This window comes from Sminthopsis crassicaudata, chromosome 3 (assembly GCF_048593235.1).
Source record: "Sminthopsis crassicaudata isolate SCR6 chromosome 3, ASM4859323v1, whole genome shotgun sequence".
Taxonomy (NCBI): domain Eukaryota; kingdom Metazoa; phylum Chordata; class Mammalia; order Dasyuromorphia; family Dasyuridae; genus Sminthopsis; species Sminthopsis crassicaudata.
The window spans coordinates 172,315,718-172,335,010 of record NC_133619.1 but is presented as its reverse complement, the minus strand read 5'-3'; the positions used below and the strand labels follow the sequence as shown (position 1 = coordinate 172,335,010).

Genomic DNA, 19,293 nt, shown 5'->3' with positions numbered 1-19,293 from the left:
GGCAGCTAAGATTATGTGTTATACATGGTTGCCAACATTCATCAATAGAGGGAGTTTCTCCACAGAGAGTTTCCCCACATTGATGAAATCAGAAATCCAGACTACACTAAACTATTTTCCTTCGCAAAGAAGTGGTATTTTAAGAATTTTAGGAGCATGTTTAAAATGCCTAGATCAATGTAAAATCAGAACCTCTAATCACATTTTTATATAAATTATGTCAATATTATCTTTTCTTTAGAAAACAGAGTTTCTGTCATTAGCTTAACTGGTTTTCTCAATACAACAGATTTTCCTTGGAATCCTATGTATTTTGTTTTATGCATTTTAAAGAAATATCCTGAGTAGTTTATAGGCTTCATCAGACTTCCAAAGGGGTCCCCAAAAATGTGAAGAATCTCTTTGGAGTGAAAAGGGTTTTTACAAGTCATGTAGTTCAACTCACACTGACTGGCCCAAGAGCATACCATAACTACTAGAGCTCCATCTAACTCCGTCCTTTATCCCTAAATCTAGTGTCTTCTTTATAATGCATGACTGCTTTTCATCTATAACTTTCTCTCCTCTATGTACTCAAATTGTAAAAACTATTAGAATGTTTCAAGGAAAACTTATAAGCACATTTTATTGCTGGTGATGGTGGGAATTTGGGGTAAAAAAGAAAGTATGAGTGGGAATTAGGACACGATTCTAACTATTCCTGAAACATAAATCTGTCTATATTATGCCCAACTGGCTATTTTAAAATTAAAATATAAAATCATCAGTTTGGCATTTCAGACTCTTCATAAGCTGACTTTTACATACATTTCTAGTCTGATTTCATGTCACTCCTTCTCATGCCTTACCTTTCCAGTTTAACTACTAGCTATGTAGTGGTTACCTCCAGATGACAGCCTTTTTCCTGCCTTTGCACAGGCAGTTCCCTAAGTCTGGATTGCACTTGCTCCTTGCCTCTGCCCTGGGGAATCCACGTCTTGCTTCTTACACAAAGTCTTGACTGATTTCTTCCGTTGTCAATCTTCTCTCCCTCCAGAAATTATTCTAAAGTGCTTTGTATTTAATTATCTGTGTACATGCGGCATCTCCCCGAAGAACATACATTCCTTGAGAGTAAGGTGCTTGTACTCTGCCCCGTCTATGGGAATGCCTTGCATAAAGTAGTTGCTTGATAAGTGTTAAACTGAAGTTCAGTAATTTCTATTGGACTTACAAAAAAAAAAATCTATTTTTACCCCTTTGTTTATCTTCTATATTTGAATGTATACTCACCTCTCAATATCATTGTCTCTATTTAGTATCTCCATGTGATTGTCTTTCAGCCTTAGGTATGTGAAACCAAGTCTATAAATAACAAAAGGAGAAATTATGGAATTGTAGAAAAATGTCAGAATTCATAAGAAAGGTGAATCTTACTTTTGCCTGAGAAGGTATGCTTTTCAAATGGAAAGAATTTTGAAAAAATGGAGGTTATAACCTACATTTAAATATATGAAACCATTTTTTGTTCCCTTTTAGCATATCCCAAGATTCACTAGCATTACAGAAATTCTTTTGCTCATCTCATGATAAAAAATTATGTAGATGATAAAGTACATGTTATTTTGGATTGATTATCTCTGTTTTTATTGAAATTCTTTCTTGTATGTTCCTGAATTCTTTTTGAATATAATGTCAGAACTGGTAGAGACCTTAGTGATCATTGAGTCTAACCTCACATCATAAGAGGTTCATGGTATAAAGTTGGCTAACAGTAGAATCAGGAAAAGGACTCAATCTGGGCTCCCTGTGTCAAATCCATTCCACTTGATCAGAGTGATAGACTGGTCTCCCTTCTTTCTTTGTTCATTTTGTTCATGTTCTGGTCATGTGTGAATCTTCGTGACTCCATTTAGAATATTCTTGGCAAAGATACTGGAGTAGTTTGCCATTTCTTTCACCAGATCAATTTACAGATGAGGAAACTGAGGCAAACAGGGTTAAGTGACTTGCCCAGGCTCACACAGCTAGTAAGTCTCTGAACCTTAGATGGTTTGAACTCAGATGTTCTTGATACCAGGCTCAGTTTTCAATATGTTGCATCTCCTAGCTGCCCTTCTTTCTTAAGACTGGCATGAGTTTTCAGGGATGAAATATATTTAGTTTCCCATCTAGGAATCCATTTCTTAAACAAAAAGCCTTTCTCTGAGCATGTTCATTTACTTTAGGTTTGAATTTCCAATATTTTTAATAAATCCCAACAAAGGATTCAATTTGCATACCTGATGTTTCAATTAGGCAACAGCTTGGTGGGGCAATGAACAGAATACCAGGCCTGGAGTCAGGAAGACTCACCTATGAGTTCAAATCTGGCGTGGGACATTTTTTTATTTGTGACCTTAGGCTTAACTTAACCCTCTTTACTTTAGTTTCTCATTTGAAAAAGAAAGAGAGAGAGAGAGAGAGAGAGAGAGAGAGAGAGAGAGAGAGAGAGAGAGAGAGAGAGAGCGCTAGAGAAGAAAACTCTAAAATGGAAGTCATGAAGAATGAGACATGATGAAAAACAATGTTTGACTTCAGACCAAAAACATTCCTTTTAGCTAAGCCAGTAATACAAAATGATATTGTGAAATAATATAAACTTGCCCTTTTCAATTATTTTGTCATTAAAGTCAATAAATACATATCCAGGGATTGGGGTTGGAAAAGTAGTAGCATTTTTTAGCATAAATAAAAATCATGTATTACTGTCTGAAAAAAAAATAAGAATCATCTCCATGTGTCTCTTCTAATCTGAAAAGTATACTAAATGCAACAGTAATAAGCGAGTCTTCCACAAAGTTTTAATTGGATGCCTTATCAGGACAGGACTTTGGGTTCTTGTTTGTTATTGACAGGAGAGAGCGAGCTTTGATAGAACCTACAGACCAGAAGAGCTTTAAGCATGGCATCCAGGACAGATTATCTGTCTGTCAAAAATGGAATAAGAAGTGTCAAATTTTTTGGATCCAATCACCAACAAAGAATGTTTATTAAGGTGTAAGGGGCTGTGATTAGCCATGATGAACAAGTATCAAGACCCTTCCCAATATGCTTGCTATGAGACATTCTGAAATGAATGCACAGGATATAGGTTGCATAAAGGCCATTTGTAAGGGAAAGTAGATAAGGGGAATTGAGAAACCTTAATTCTAGGTGTAAATTAAATCAAGGGAGGTTCTTTCTTTTCTCTCAGCCTAAGCTCCGGCACGTACAAAATGAGTGTTAAATCATAAAACAGCCTGCCAGATTCCTTCCACCTTGAAAACCTTATATTTCTATTTTGCCTTTCTTTTTGAAGAGGGCACGTAGAAAATACACATCAAATTTGCGGAATGATAAAGGTCACATTCTTTAAGAAACATCCTTGAAAAATAACTTAAGAATCATATTTGATGCTGAAGGTACTTGGTTCCATTGGAACCCATTTCTAAAATCATCATGGAAGTCCACAAAAGAACATTTTCTTAGCCATAATACTTTAGGAACACACTCAAAGTTGCAGTCTTAAGTAGAACCTTTAGATCTTAAAGTTGGATGGAATCTTTGAGGTCATCTAATTTAACATTTTACCTAATACAGGAATACCTTCAATAAAATCCCTATACTTTCAAATCCCAAAATAATGCCAACAGTACTTACCTTTGAATGCCTTCAACTAATGCTACTTCATCTGGTGATGATGAAATATATATACAAGATCTTGATGAATCAGGTGACTTTTTCTGTCCATCTACTAAAACATCATCCTTCACCTGAACAGTGTGGCAAAGACAAAGAGCTCGAAAAAATAGCTCTTCTCTCTCCTATCAGAATGGAAGACAGATAATAAGATAAAATAAAAATCTACAGTCAGTTTTAAAATTAAAAGAAGGTAACTGAAAACAACAAGGGACAAGGGATGATTCTTTATTAGAATGCCAAAACTCATATTTAGCTGTTAATATCTATAAGTAAAATTTAATTATGTTTGTTTTTCTTTTTAGATACCTTAACAATCATTTGCATGGAGATGAAAAGATTATAGAATTCTGGGTATAAAAAATTAAAGACATTGGACTTGATAACTATTTTGTTTGGTTTTGCTAAACTATTTTTTTAAATATCTTATTTAAAAGGATGGCTCCTTGGAATGGAGAAGAAACTAATAATAGACTGGGAAATGAAAGATATATAAACACATAGGATCACTAGAAACTTAAAGACAAGAAGATCCTAAAACTTCAGTGAAATAAGAATTCATTTATCTCTGAATCTTTCAAAAAATGAAGATGCATGTCTTTAAGAGTGCTTACAAATAAAAGGGAGAGTGAGTACAAAAAATAAGAATGAATTAAGAAAATATTTTTTCAAGAGTCTCTAAAGAATGCCAGCACATTAACCTCCAAAATTTACCAATGCAGTGGAGCCTTGCTAGAGTATCATACTCTTCATTACAAGTGAAACACTGTGGCAGCAATATTCTTCTGCTGATAATGGGAAGCTCATAGAAACAGGGCTACAAGGGATCTTAGAGGTCATCTAGCTCACCTCTGTCTGTAAGGAAACTGAGGCTCAGAGAGTTTGATTTGTTGAACATCATAAAGGCAATCATTTTTTTTTTTTATTACACTGAACTTAATTAAGTTGTTCAGTTAGCCAACTAGCATTATTAAACAACTGAGATCAATGAAAGACCCTAGCTTAAAAAGACTAAGATCTCTCCTTGTATCCTGGGTCATTTTCTGTCATCCTGATCTATAATTGAAGTCAGATGGCTCTGGAGAAAAAAGTGAGGCAGGTGACCTTGTACAGCCATCTCTCACTTAAATCTTATTCATTTGGATGTCATTGTATCCCCTCCCACATGTCATAGTCCTCTTGTAGCATGAAAGATAAACAACAATTAAGCACCTATTATGATGGGTATACAAAATAAGGCTCTCAAGAAGCTCCCAGTCTATTAAACCAAGAGACAACAAGCAACAGATAAGATAAAAACATGCTTATAGGGGGCAGTCTCAGGGGGAAAGTGGCAAGATGAAGGAAATCCAGGAAAGGTTTGTTTCAGAAGATGGATTTAGTGGAGACTTAAAGTGACAGTGATGAGGAAAGAGAACATTTCAGGGAAGAAGTCACCTAGTGAAAACACTCAGGGTCAGGAGAGAGATCATCCCTTTGAGGAACAAGGAGGCCAGTAGTACTGGATCACAGAATGCACAGAAAGGAGGAAGTTATAAGAGACTGCAAAAGCAGGAAGGGCCAAGTTAACATGAACTTTAAAAGCCACTCAAAGGATTTTATATTCCATCCTAGAACCAGCAGGGAGCTTCTGGGGTTGATAGGATCAGATCTGTGCTTCAGGAAGGATGGACTGGCATACAGAGTTAGGGAGACCCACTGGAAGGCTGATGTAATCCAAGCATGAGGCAATAAGTGCTCATGCCAGGATGTCATCAGTGACAGAAGAGAAAAGGATTCTATGAGGGCTCTTACAAAAGTGGAAACAATAGGGTTTGATTGCCGAATGGAGAGGGGAATAAATAACTGAGGTGTCAACATCTGGGTTGCAAACGTGGGTTTCTGGAAGAATGGTGATTACTCTCAACAGTAATGGTTAAATAAGGAAGAGGAGAAGGTTTTGCCAAAAAGATGTTCCATTTTGGACCGAGGCATATCCAGTCTGAGATTTGAGACTAGAGATTGGGGAAGGGGAGGTCTGGACAGGGACATCTGAGAATCATCTGAACAGAGAGGATAAATGAATCATCAGTTTACCATCAGTGAAAGAGAAGAGCAGTCGAAGAAATAGTGGCCCAGGACAGAGGCTCTAAGAGACTCACCTCCAGTGTCAGTGGGCGTGACATGGAAGATGAAGAAACAGGAAAGGAGACAGAGAAGGAGTGGTCAGGCAGGGGTGGAAGGTCTAACATGTGTTTGGCTTAAAATGGATGTTAAGAAAGATCAAAATATTGTGAGGCTGTTATCACTATATTCAGGTCAAGTGCAAGCAATGCTTTATTATTTTTATTCTTTATTATCCTTATTATTCCAATTTTTGAAATTTTGAAGTGGAATTTTTACTTCTTGAAATGTAGAGAACAGAAGTATTTTTGGATACTGAATTGTGTTCATTTTATTAATAAGAGGGTAGCATAACAGATGAATTGAAAGAAAGTTAGCATCAAAGGCTTTCTGACCTCTTTCCAGACAGGTATGAGAGGTCTTTTCTAATCATCACTCCCCACTTCCCCATGAGGTAACTTCCCATCTTATATTCTGCATATAACTTACATGGGTCTATTTATAGGTGTGCTCTCTCTTCCATTAGAATGAGTTCCAGGAGAGCCATGACCATTTTTGCTTTTTTCCTGCAACTCAGTACAGTGCTTGGCACATACTAAGAATTTAAAAACTCCCTGTTGATTGACTGACTTCACTGAGCTTGCTCAGAATACAAAGTCAGCAGTCTTTGCAATAAGGTTCTTTAGTTGATGATTTTTTAATTCTGCCAAAGACCTTGGATGATATATAATCATCCTTCTGAGGGTCACTGAATTGTGGAAGAGTTATGCTTCAACAGCTGTTTTTCTCTCAATATAGCCTTTTGTCCTCTCTTCTTCATTTTTAAAGCGTTTCACTTACCTTAGACATCCAGTAGCTTAACCCTCATTTCTATCATTCAAGGTGATTATATTTGTTGACAGTAGATTGAAAGAGAAGGAAGCAGTCACCCCAAAGTAAATCATTAACAGAACCTCTTTGTACTTATTTTGTTCACAGCCATTGTGAAATTCACTATTTAACTCTAAATAAAATATTTTCAATTATTCAAATATCTGAAAATTTTAGGAAATAAATTCCCACTAATAAACCTTACCTTCTAATTCAGTGTAGAAGGCAAAAACTAGGCACAGCTCACATTAGGGCAGGGGATTTTTGTAAAAATCGACCTACTTTCAAAGGCTAGACCTTTCTATTCAACATTTGTACTTCACTGAGAAAGATTCTATCATACCAGTGCAGCACTAATCATTATTCTTCTGATAAGGAAAGGCAAATTACAACATACCTTTCCACTCACTCCAGGAGAAGAGTCGATCATGTCAATACCTCCAGAATTGGGAAGTATTTGCCCATTGCAAATGACATGAGGTACATAGACATTGCCTTCAATACAACATTCTATGAATTCCATATTGTTTTCAGTCAATGTGCCTGTTTTATCTGTGAAGATATATTCTACCTGTGGAATACAGCAAATATACTAGTCAAGTATTAGAATTAAAAGTAATCTTGAGAGATGTCGCAGGAGTGAAGAAAACCTGGGCTCAAGTCCCACTATATATATATATATATATATATATATTTGCTCATATAATTTTCTCACTTAATTTCTTAGTGATTGCACAACAATCATTAATCTGCATTGGTTACTTCACCAGGAATTACTTAACACCAATGAAAGCTAAGGTCTGAATTTAAAACAAAGAAATAAACAAAATCCTATCAAAAACTGTAACTACATAGATATCCAAAACAATTAAAATGGCAAATTTTCAAGCAAAAAGCTCACAAATTAAATCCTTTGTGAATACTGAAAGCAAGTATACTTATTTTCTCCTAAGATCAACATGCTCTTGGGATGGTGGGTTTCTAATATTTGCTCTCAAAGCAGTGACTTAATGACTACAATCTAAACTTTCAGGAAAATAACGCATTTCATTTGACACTAAATGGTATTTCTCTAAAATGAGGTAAAATTAGAAGGAAAAATTGTTAATATTTTTATCTTCCTAAAGTTGGCAGTCTGCTTGCTACCTTGCAGTCTAAGCAAAATCCAAGTTTATTCCACAGCTCCTGTATTACTTTTTCTCCTTCCAAAGTAATTAAAAAAAATTGTTACATGAAGCTGGGTTAAAAATGCTTTATTTTGAACAGAGAGAAGCTGAGAAATAAACGTATAAAGAATGAAGGCATTAGGCAAGATGATAAAGTAGCAGGAAACTGTTAGGCCAAGCTTATCCACAAAACCACACCTAGAAACTGTTAGACTGAGTCCTGATGGGGAAATTAAAAAAAAAAAAAAAAGTCAGAGTGAATCATTTTTCTAGCCCAGGTTGGTATCAGGAAAGTGAGATCTGTGAACACTGGGGATGGGGTCAGGTCAGAAGCATGAATTCAGAACAAATAAAATTTTAAAACACCTACTAGTTAGTAGATAAGTTATCTTGTAATACTAGGAATTAAAAATATTTAACAACTACTTTCAAAAACTAAATAGATTACATATGCAAAACACCAAGTAAAATTTATAATAACTCTTTAAGGATTTCTGAAGCATTTTCTTTTCTTTTTTTATTAAAAGTTTTTTTATTTTCAAAGCATATGCATAGATAATTTTTCAGTATTGACCCTTGCATAGCCTTGTGTTCCAAATTTTCCCCTTCTTCCTCCTACCCCTTCCCTTAGATGGCAAGCAATCCAATATATGCTATACATGTTGAAATATATGTTAAATCCAAAATATATAAACATATTGATATAATTATCTTGCTGCATAAGAAAAATCAGATCAAAAAGGAAAGAAAATGAAAACAAAAATAGTGAACAACAGAGTGAGAATGTGATGTTGTGAAGCATTTTCTTTTCAACAACCTACTTCAACAAGTCCTATTGAAGTGAGAAAATAAAGAGATTAAAAGACTTAATCAATTGATCAATCTTTATTAAGCACCTACTGTGTTTCGAGGCAAGATGTTGAGTACACTTGAATGCCTAAGTTTCTGGGGCACAATTAAATCCTTGCTCTGCAATCTGGAATTATGCCCAAAAAGTTATCAAACTGTGCATACCCTTTGACCCAGCAGCGCTACTACTGGGATTATATCCCAAAGAAATACTAAAGAGCGGAAAGAGACATATATGTGCCAAAATGTTTGTGGCAGCTCTTTTTGTTGTAGCTAGAAACTGGAAGATGAATGGATGTCCATCAGTTGGAGAATGGTTGGGTAAATTGTGGTATATGAAGGTTATGGAATATTATTGCTCTGTAAGAAATGACCAGCAGGAGGAATACAGAGAGACTTGGAGAGACTTAAATCAACTGATGCTGAATGAAATGAATAGAACCAGAAGATCACTGTACACTTCAACAACAATACTGTATGAGGATGTATTCTGATGGAGGTGGAAATCTTCAACATAAAGAAGATCCAACTCACTTCCAGTTGATCAATGATGGACAGAGGTAGCTACACCCAGAGAAGAAACACTGGGAAGTGAATGTAAATTGTTAGCACTAATATCTGTCTGCCCAGGTTGCATGTACCTTTGGATTCTAATGTTTATTGTGCAACAAGAAAATGATATTCACACACATGTATTGTACCTAGACTATATTGTAACACATGTAAAATGTATGGGATTGCCTGTCATCGGGGGGGAGGGAATAGAGGGAGGGGGGGATAATTTGGAAAAATGAATACAAGGGATAATATTATAAAAAAATATATATAATAAAAATTAAAAAAAAAAATCCTTGCTCTGGACTCCAACTAAGCACTTTTTCTATCCTTATGATTTATCCCCAAAAGTTGTTTAATGAGGCAAACAAGTTGCTTTGGGAAATGTCCCTAACCCATTACAAATGACAACTGTCAATGCCCAATCAGAGATAATGTGACCATGTGACCTTAATTTTGATGAAGTTCAGCAATTCTTACACTCTATCAATTTCCACATCTATAAAGTGAGGGTGTTGGGACTAGATGATCTCCAGTGTCTCTTCTATCTTAACTCTGACATCCCAGGATTCTATCCCACACAGTATCATAAGGAATTGCTGGATCCATACTAAAGCAAATAAAAGGGAAATCTAAAATATCACTTAAACTGCTATGTTTAAACATGCAGGATCCTTGAATCTAAGTGACAACATAATGATACTTTAGGTGCAGTTCAAAACAGCAACTTTAATCACTAAGATAGAAATGATCATTTTCTCTATTGCTATTAATTATGTAAAAATCTTGTAAATGATCAAACACTGAGAAAGAAATTAGTTAGTGATTTTTCCCCCTATGCTCATTTTTAGAGCAAAAGACAGTTATTATCTCAGTGGGTGGCTTGCTTGCTAGATTTAGCTATGTTCAATTCAAGGAATGAAACCTTCACTCAGGAAGAGCCTGTGGTGGACATTGCAGTTTTGAGGTTTATATATTTCTAGTTCATATGCTAGAGAATAATTACATGCAAGCAGAGAAAAATAAGTTAGTCCCATAACATTTGAACAAAGATAGACACCCTTTTTTCTTGTGTGATCTGGGTCTGTTAAGAGTCTCAGCATATCATCACCCCTACCAAAGGTTACAGATTAACAAAAGCTTATTTTTGTAGAATGGTGCTATAAATAAGAAGAACTTGGAAATTTTTATTATTGACAAAAGTTGACATATTTTTCTTCTTTTTGAATTTCTCCAATGTACCATACAATCTATCTTTCAAAGGCCATATGATATTAAATATTGGACATTAAAAAAAAACACTTATTACAAAGGCTTAAAAACTTAATGCATAGAAATGTTAACTAGAACAAGGCACATAGAGAGCAAGGGCAACATAGTGAGATTTAAAGATTATTTCTATGCTGGCCAAAATTTAAGGTTCTTAATGACCAAAGTATATACTGTATTCATGCAAACACTTTATCTTGAACTGAGGAGAAAGATACTTTCTCAGACCTAACTTCTTTTGAAAAGAACAATTTAGCAAACCATCTTAAAGGTCTTCCCCCCCCCACCCCCAGTTAAAAATATAACAAATTAACTCAGAACTTCTTCCTGGAAAGAAATAAATAATGAATGTTATCTTTCCATAGAGATAATCTTTGCTGAAACCCAAATGCCTAAGAGCCTGATACAGTGAGGGCTGGCAGAAGGCCTCAAAGCTAGTTCTCAATTAGAACCAAAGCTCATAAGATAATTATTTACAATGGAATGAGCAAAATGTCTAAGTATCCTGAAGGAGGGCAAGTTTCTCTCTAAGTTCTTTTCCTTCATACTATTACAGCCAAGAAATAACAATGCTTCATAAATGCCATGTCTCAATTTTACAGTTCTGTTACAACTAGTCATCAAAACTTTTTTGTTTTCCAAATTACAAACATGAAAAAAAAAATTGTCCTTTTTCTTATCTGTAAATAATCACATTTTCAAATGATCATTTTTTTTCCTGACCTTTCATCAATTACAGGATATATCTAAATGATGTCACATATAAAAATTGAAACTTGAAAAAAAAGGCTGAATTATCTAGATTTTTTTCATGTATTCATTCAAGTAGCAGGAAACACTCAAATATCCATCAGCAGAGTTAAATTTCTAAATTTACTTACTACATTACCTACCTGTCCTAATTCTTCATTTAGGTCAGAGGTATTAACTAGAGGTCCTTCACCTGTTTCTTCATCAAACATATCTTCATCCCAGGTGAGAAAATAGGAGCCCAGAAATTTCTGCATTTCAACTGTGACATACATGGACACTGGAATAATGTAGTTAAAAAGTACCATAAAAGCCAGGAAGTCTGTGAAAGCTTTGAGAAACTGCAAAAGGAGTAAAGAATAAATATAAATTTTATTGATGTATTAAGCTTTCTATTTTCATAATCAATGCAATACATATACAATTCTCTCAAGTTTAAGCTTGAGGAATGTTCAGTTATTCAAATCTGTCTATTGTTAGTCTTTCTTCAGGTCTATTATTTATCTCTTAGTTTGAATTCTTGTTAGTATCTCACAGACTTTACATTCTTTATCCACAAACTAATGTGGGAAAAAGAGAGAAAGGCCGGCCATTTAGATTGCTTACTATTAGGCACATATACTAAAGATGCTCTCTTAAAAAATGTTTAGGAAACTCCGGGATGAGGGAGGATATTAGGATAAGAAGAGTTCCTTAATAGCAATTCTGGGTTTACATTATACATTGCCTAATCTCTCCCCCTCTGTATGCATACTTTATAGATGAACAACCAGTGGAATAAAAATTGGTATATTCAAGAACTTCAATTATCAGAAGGTTTTTTTTAATCCCAATTAAATACAGACCCAATTAGAAAGATTTATATTTTAAATAGTTGAGTTTTCTCTTAGAATATGGATATATTTGTTACAGGAGAGGAGATTCAGAATCTCTTTGCTAACAAGACAGCACAAAGCACAAAGTACTAAATATCTGAATGCATCTTTGTTTAAAATTGTATTTTATTTCCAGCTAGCTACTTTAATAGACAGAATTGTATGGCAATTTGGGAGGGAGAGAGAAAATACTAGAGGAAATGATGATGATGTAAAAAGCTAAAAGGCATTAATGAAAGTTTATGTTAAAAAAAAAAAAAACAAACAGAAATATCTGCATGCTGGGAAGCAGTGCACAGGATTTTACAAACTGAACCATCCAAGCTTCTTCCTATGTAAGACTATCCCAGTCATGCTCCTTTACTAAGTGTGATGAGGCATCTCTCTGAATCCCTTAGATTTTTACATTTTCAGTTCAACGTGGTTTTAGTATTTCAAACATAGAAGTTTGTCTTGCAGTTAGTTTGAAGAAATTCCAAGAAAGTGTTTTAAAACCAACTTCTTCCTAGGGACAAGGTCATGTCTCAGATTGTTTCCTTACAATGTGCTTTCCTAGAACTCTTCACCATTATTCTTAGTCACACAAACATACCATAAACTAACATCACTTATTTCATTGAGTCATCATCAATAGAATTCATTTATTTCCTTCCTTAGTTGTCCTAAGAATTCATTTATTTCCTGCCTTAGTTGTCCTAAGCAAGAGGATCTAAAATATGATCATTATCGCTGAAGAGCTAGAATTAGAGGAATGAATTTGCTGTCTGATATTATTGATCTATTTAAGATGTTTCTCTGTTAGAGAACAATATTGTTAGGCTCAGAAAACTAGAACTACTATGATACTCTGCATGAAGTCTAGTCAGGAGGGATTCCATGACTTTTCCCATGACTGAGAGGCAGTATGACAGAGAAGAAAGATTGTTGGATTTGGAGTAACTACACATAGACTGGAAGATAAGCTCTGTCACTTTCTATTTATATGACCATGATTGGCCAACTTAACTAACCTCTATAGGTCTTAGTTTCTCACATGCAAAATAAGAGGGAAGAAGTAAATCCCATAGCCTCTATGAGGTCCAATCCTAATTTGATATCTATAAGTTCACTTCTTCAGAATTTTTGAATTCTAAGTTCTATCTTTGAGGAATATAAGTAAATTAATTGATATAACTTGCTAAGGTATATATATATATATATACATACACACACACACACACACAAACACACACATACAAAATTATACACAATTTTGTTAGTTTTTTTTCTAAAGGCCTTTCTCCCTTTGTTAGCATCTTTGTATATTGGAAGTTTATTTCCCCTCCTCAGGAGAATCAGAGTTAGCATTCCTATGCAGAATCCCAAGGGGATAGAAAAGAAAAACAAAAACATCAGCACTTCAATCAGAGGGCCTTTGATCTTCACTAGAGAAAACAACAGAAGGCCATCCTCCTGACATTTGCCAGAAAATTTTGAATTGGCTGCAATCCTGTATAACTCTTGTAGTTTTAACTACTTACTCTCTTTTGCCTTCAATCTTGAAATCAAACCTCTTCTGTCTCCCTAATTATGACTTTGTGGATAAATGTACTTCTGTGCCTAAATGGCCCCATAGCCCATCGAATCACAAATAAGATCCTCCACATCCTTCTGGTTGCCTGACCTCAATTCCAATCCTCCAGTCTCAGCCTCCCCAGCCAATTACTATATGCAAAAATCTCAAAACATACATCTAGAAGTGAAGGTAAAAAAATAAGATATTGGTCTCTACCCACCACCATCCTGGAATGTTTGAAAAGAAGGGAGCATTTCTAATATGCTATATATGGAACTTTTCTTATACAAAATGAAAAACTGTCACCAATATAGATGCAGATTTGGAGGAATTCAGCATTCCAGTCCTCTCTCTGGTGAGCTATAAAGATCATTTTTAAATAATTCTCTTTGGACAGAGAAGTCTATTTAAGACATCCTCCTTTTTCCCTTCTCTACTGTGGATGTTAAAATACCAAAGATTCCCTCATTTGGAGATACATTTTCTATTACATGCAGGAAATGAAATGGGTAAGAGAAAATGATCATGTCTTCTCATTTTATTATTTCTCAAATACATAAAGATCTTCCATTCCAACTGCTACTAAAGTGAATAGTTCTAATTTATGCAATTCTTTCAAGGGTCACAATGTGTTGGGTTCCTAGTTTTAACAAAAATGTTACGCAAACCACTTCTAAACACAATAAAGAGTGTCAATTGTTTCAGGTGAAATTTTTCATACCAGGTTTCTCTGTCTCTCTGATTCAGTCTTCTGATTAAACCAAGGCTCATCTCGAAATGGGTCACTCTGCCATACATATTTCAGGACAGTATTTATCAGTGCTTTACTGATTAGGATACAGAGGTATACAACAAGGAATACATTCATTGATCTAAAATAAAAAGACAGTAATAGTTCATTTGAGGGGGAAGCACAAAATCTCCTATTACAAAAACACAAACAATATATAAAACATGTAAAAAATTTCAGTAAAGTTTCTGACTTTTGTAAAGCACAAATGAAGACACAAATTTATTATTACCATCATGCACTCTTACTTTTGACATTTAAAGAGAAGGGCAGGATTTTGTAGATCATGGAGGTAACCCATATATAGCCAAAATAAGTAACATTCATTAAATTTCAAATAATTGTTCACTTCCTTATAACCTGAAGTGAACATTTGTAGATTTAACAATCCAGCAAGTTACAAGAGCTTTTTAAAATCAATTTCTTCTAACATTAAATGGTCAAGCAATGAGTTCAAGATTCATAAATTTCACCCACAGCATTACCACACACAAAGGCTGAATGTTCTCATTGGAGAGGAATTACTGAAGAGGAACCAAAATCTTAGCAGTTTTTCCGAAAAGAAATCTGACTTCAATATTGATTTCTGAAACAAATTTGTTATGTGTGGACATCTGGGAGACAAAGCATCCTCATTTATAAAGAACAAAATCTCAGATTTCTCTTCTGATGCAATAGCCAAGAAGAAATCAAGTGATAACTTTTAAAGGTCAATTAATAATCATGCAGACAAAATATACTTCATAGATCTTTCAAAAATACAGTTTGCTAAAAGTGACTGGTAAAAAACCAATAGGCAGAAAAGAGGTCTTAGAAGTTATATGGTTTTTCTAGTTATAGGAAATTTGAGACACTAATCTCCTCCCTATCCTTCAAAAAAGTGAAGAGGCAGAGCTAGCATTTAACTTGGGCCTCTCACTCTGGACTCTATATTCTAATTATAATTAGTTAATGGGAAACTAGTTACAGAATAAAAGATATTTGTACCCTTTTAAAAGGAACAGAAAACATAAAATTTTCTTACTGAATTTAAGACAAATTTATTTTGTAAAGAAATTAGTCACTGCAATAGTTTCCCTAATTAAAAAAAAAAAAAAAAAAGCTTATCAGAGGAGATCTATTTCATATGACACTATATATACATGAGGTCATATGTATACCTTTGTGAGTCTACTGTACCTTTTGAATCACTTACATCATTTCATGCACTACAGGCATTTTAAGAGACAGCTGGGTGGTGCAGCAGCATATAGTGCACAAGGCTTAGAGTCATGAAGAGCTAAGAGTTCAAATACAGGCTCAGATATTTACTATCTGGATGACTCTGGGCAAGTCACTTAACCCTAATTAGCTTTAATTAAATTTCCTTATTTGTAAAATGGGGATAATAACACACCTGCCTTCCAGGGTTGTTTTTGAGTATCAAAAGATAATATTTATAAAGCACAGTACCTGACAAGTGCAAAGTGATGTGCAAAATGCTAGCTATCCTAAAAGCAGCAAGACTTACTTTTCTACAACAGAGCGTTTCTGTGATTTTGACTGGTAATTTAATGCCATCTTAGTTTCCATGCCAGTATATATAGCCACACCTAAAAAATAATAATATTTTATCAAATACACAAGCATGCCTCATTTAAAAGAGTAGCTACATTACTTATAACAGTCATAAAAACTGAAGTTTTACAATCATTTTAATTTCACAAAATCAGCTTAAAAAATCAAGTCAAATAAATTTTCACAAGATTATTTTAAGATAAAGAAATCTCTTCCCTTATCCTTCTTAAAATCAAAATGATCTACAATTAATAAAGTTAGATTTTTAAATATACTGTACTTTATTGCAAGGTGTGTTTGTAGTGTATTTTATGATACAATTAATTAAAAAATATGAAACAAGAAAATATTGCCAATAAGTTAAGTATATTGCTAAGGAAATGCAGCTTTTAAAAAAACAGAGAGAGATATCTTAGAATAAATTCCCTATAGAATTTTATTGACTGAATTCTTGAATGGATGCAGCAATCTTGCTCTTCTGAGTCTAAGAATACAGGCACTTAATCTGTAAACAATTATATCAGCTCCCATGGCTGGATCTGTTGTGGTTTTATATATTGATGGTAATTTTCTTCCTGAGGTATAATTATAGTAGCAAAGACTATAGTACATCAAAGTAAAAAAAAAAAAAAATGCTTTTATAATGCTATTATAGATTTAAATTTTTTACTTAATGTATCTTTATTAATTTTAGAAGCTGTTATTAATAATTCATTAATTAAAATAGTTACCAAAGATTTTCTCAGTGTTCTTTAAAGAGGCTCCCCTAAGAAGCAGGTTTTCTGATCCTAATGACCTGCAAAGATAAGGATTATTGGATGTGTTAAGTGCTTATAAAGATAAAACTAGTAGAACAAGACAAGATTATAGAATGGAAAAATTACTGATTTGTTTAATGTGGAGGTGTTTCTATGTAGACATTATGTTAAAGTGATAAAAGTAGGTCCAGTTTCACTATAAAATTAAATCACCTATTAACTATATGTAGGATTACAAATACATTACCCTGCCTTAATAATCTTTCTTGCTTCTAGGATGTGTTTAACATTGCAGGAGGCCCAGTCTGAAAAGACTTAAGGTTGGTATATGAGATTTATTTGTTTTCACTTTTAAATGGACAGTTATCCCTTCCACATTGTGGTTTGGGGAGTAGTGCTTCTGCAGCCTTGAAAATAGGTGTGAAGTTCTTGGCCTTCTTTTTATATCCTGAAGAAATCTGATTTTTTTTTCCCCCTTTATGGGGTATTAAATACCTCATTGTAAAATTTGGGTTGATATATATAAAATACTATGCATATATTTTATTCATTCCCGAGTTCCTAAGCTGCTTCTGTGCTTTTTGCTAGCCTTTATGTATTGTCTGTGACTTCTACAAAGTTTCCCCAAAATTTTCACTTAATTTCTTATGTTGACTTGCAACATATTGAAACTGATGGGAAACATTGCAATGTGAAAGGATCACAGTGTATCAGTATCTCACATACATAGCCACATGTTATTTTACATTTTAGTGTTAGACTTCAAACATTTATGGTGAAAGTCTGCCTGGGTCAATGAAGAAGCATTTATTAAATACCTACTGTGTAACAAGCACCATGTCAGATTCTGAGAATATAAATAAGGAGAGACAACATGTATGCATAAAGAAGGCAAAACAAACAAGACCTGTGATTTCACTTGGATGAGGAAACTTTCCCTACCAACAAAGAATGGTAGTATCTTTTATGAAGAGTAATATAATAGGAAGTCACTTGCATAGTATGTTGCTTTCAGTTATGTGAAACTAAAATAATTCTTAATGTAAGGTTTCTTGGCTCAAGAACTAGATAGCATTGAGTCCAGGGCATTGATCACATGAAGAGAGATCCTTTGGAATATTCATAATAAAAGTGACATGTATTTCCTGAAGCGACAAGATAGTTTTAACCTCCATTAGTCTTCGTGACAATCATTAAAAACACAGACTCTTAGGCTAGATATTCGTCATTTAGTGATGATACAGGCAATGTCAAATTATATTAGCAACACATTAAGAATAAATTTTAAGTCATGAAAACAGAGTTTGACCAGAAGATATTTCTGAAAAATATAGGAAAAGGTGACATTTTAAAAAGATAAAATATTTGATCAGACTGGGGGGTTGGTAGGATTCATTTTTGGCTTTTAACTGGGAATACTTAATTTCAGTTAGTTCCTTATTTTTGCTTCTGGAAGTGAGAAGGAGTTTAAGCAATGGTTCTTGTCTCTTTGGGTACCAGAAGTTATGAATAAGAAAAGTAACAATTTTCTCTTTTAAATAGGTTTAGATCTTTCAGTTCCACCAAATTTAACAGAAAGCTTAAAAAACCCAAACATGAACAGACATTGAAATAATAAAGATATCTGAAAAAAGCTGGATTAAACTTTGGTTGTATTTTGGTAATTTCCTTTCAATGACTGCTAGACAACAAACTAATTTTAAATGATGGCACAGAAAGCTGTTTACTTCTGCGGGAAAATACAGATCTAATTTCATCCCACTGGCAATATTTACTCAGTCCTACACAAATTACTTCTCACAATACAAAAGAATTCATGAGACTTTATTTCTTTATAGCTGCTTGGAGTCTACCTTAGGAATAATATAATTTTATAAATCTACTAGACAATGGCTTTATGTTTCCTGAAAAGTATTCACCAAACTGTTTAATAGAGAATCATAATAAGAATGCATATTTTAAAATGCATGGTGTTTTTCTTAAAAAAAAATTAGAAAGAAAACAAATTCTAATCTCAAAGTCTGGGAATCCTTAGGTTCATCTTTCTTTTAGTAACTCCATGCCTCTCTCCCCACCCCCAAATCAGTAATAATTTTCCATTCAGCTCACTTTCACTGACAGGTGAAAATATTTAAAATATTATGTTGTATCTTTGTAATTTGTATCTTGACTTAACAAATTATTTTTAAATTGCACACTTCAACACTTTATTTAAAACTCTTCAGTATCAGAAGCCAAATATTTCATTAAAAATAAATCCCCAAATCTTGAAATAAAGTGCAAAATACCCAGAAGTTCAGGCATTTCTTTCTTCTTCTGCAAATAAAAAAGGTTAGACAAGCAAAGGCAATAAGCAGACTCTGAAAACATGAATTTCTGCAGAACATTGATAGCATTGCTATCTCTCTAGCATTTAATTGGTCTTAAGAAAATATGATATAGTGACTATTGTATTAAATATTCAGTAGATTGCTATTTCCTTGTAAATCCAGCGTGT

The 19,293-nt window shown here is 33.9% G+C and overlaps 1 protein-coding gene across 6 annotated transcripts in view; it reads right to left on the bottom strand.

Annotated features, from left to right (window-relative positions):
- ATP11A (ATPase phospholipid transporting 11A) overlaps positions 1-19,293 on the bottom strand; it is a 214,640-nt gene that overhangs the window by 47,007 nt on the left and 148,340 nt on the right. For all 6 annotated transcript variants that reach the window (XM_074299560.1, XM_074299563.1, XM_074299559.1 and 3 more), the window contains exons 9-15: positions 16,770-16,834; positions 15,992-16,073; positions 14,413-14,563; positions 11,405-11,602; positions 7,070-7,243; positions 3,661-3,824; positions 1,273-1,344 (exon numbers count right to left, since the gene is read on the bottom strand). In XM_074299560.1, the coding sequence (XP_074155661.1) occupies positions 1,273-1,344; positions 3,661-3,824; positions 7,070-7,243; positions 11,405-11,602; positions 14,413-14,563; positions 15,992-16,073; positions 16,770-16,834 (906 nt within the window). The remainder of the gene's footprint in view (positions 1-1,272; positions 1,345-3,660; positions 3,825-7,069; positions 7,244-11,404; positions 11,603-14,412; positions 14,564-15,991; positions 16,074-16,769; positions 16,835-19,293) is intronic.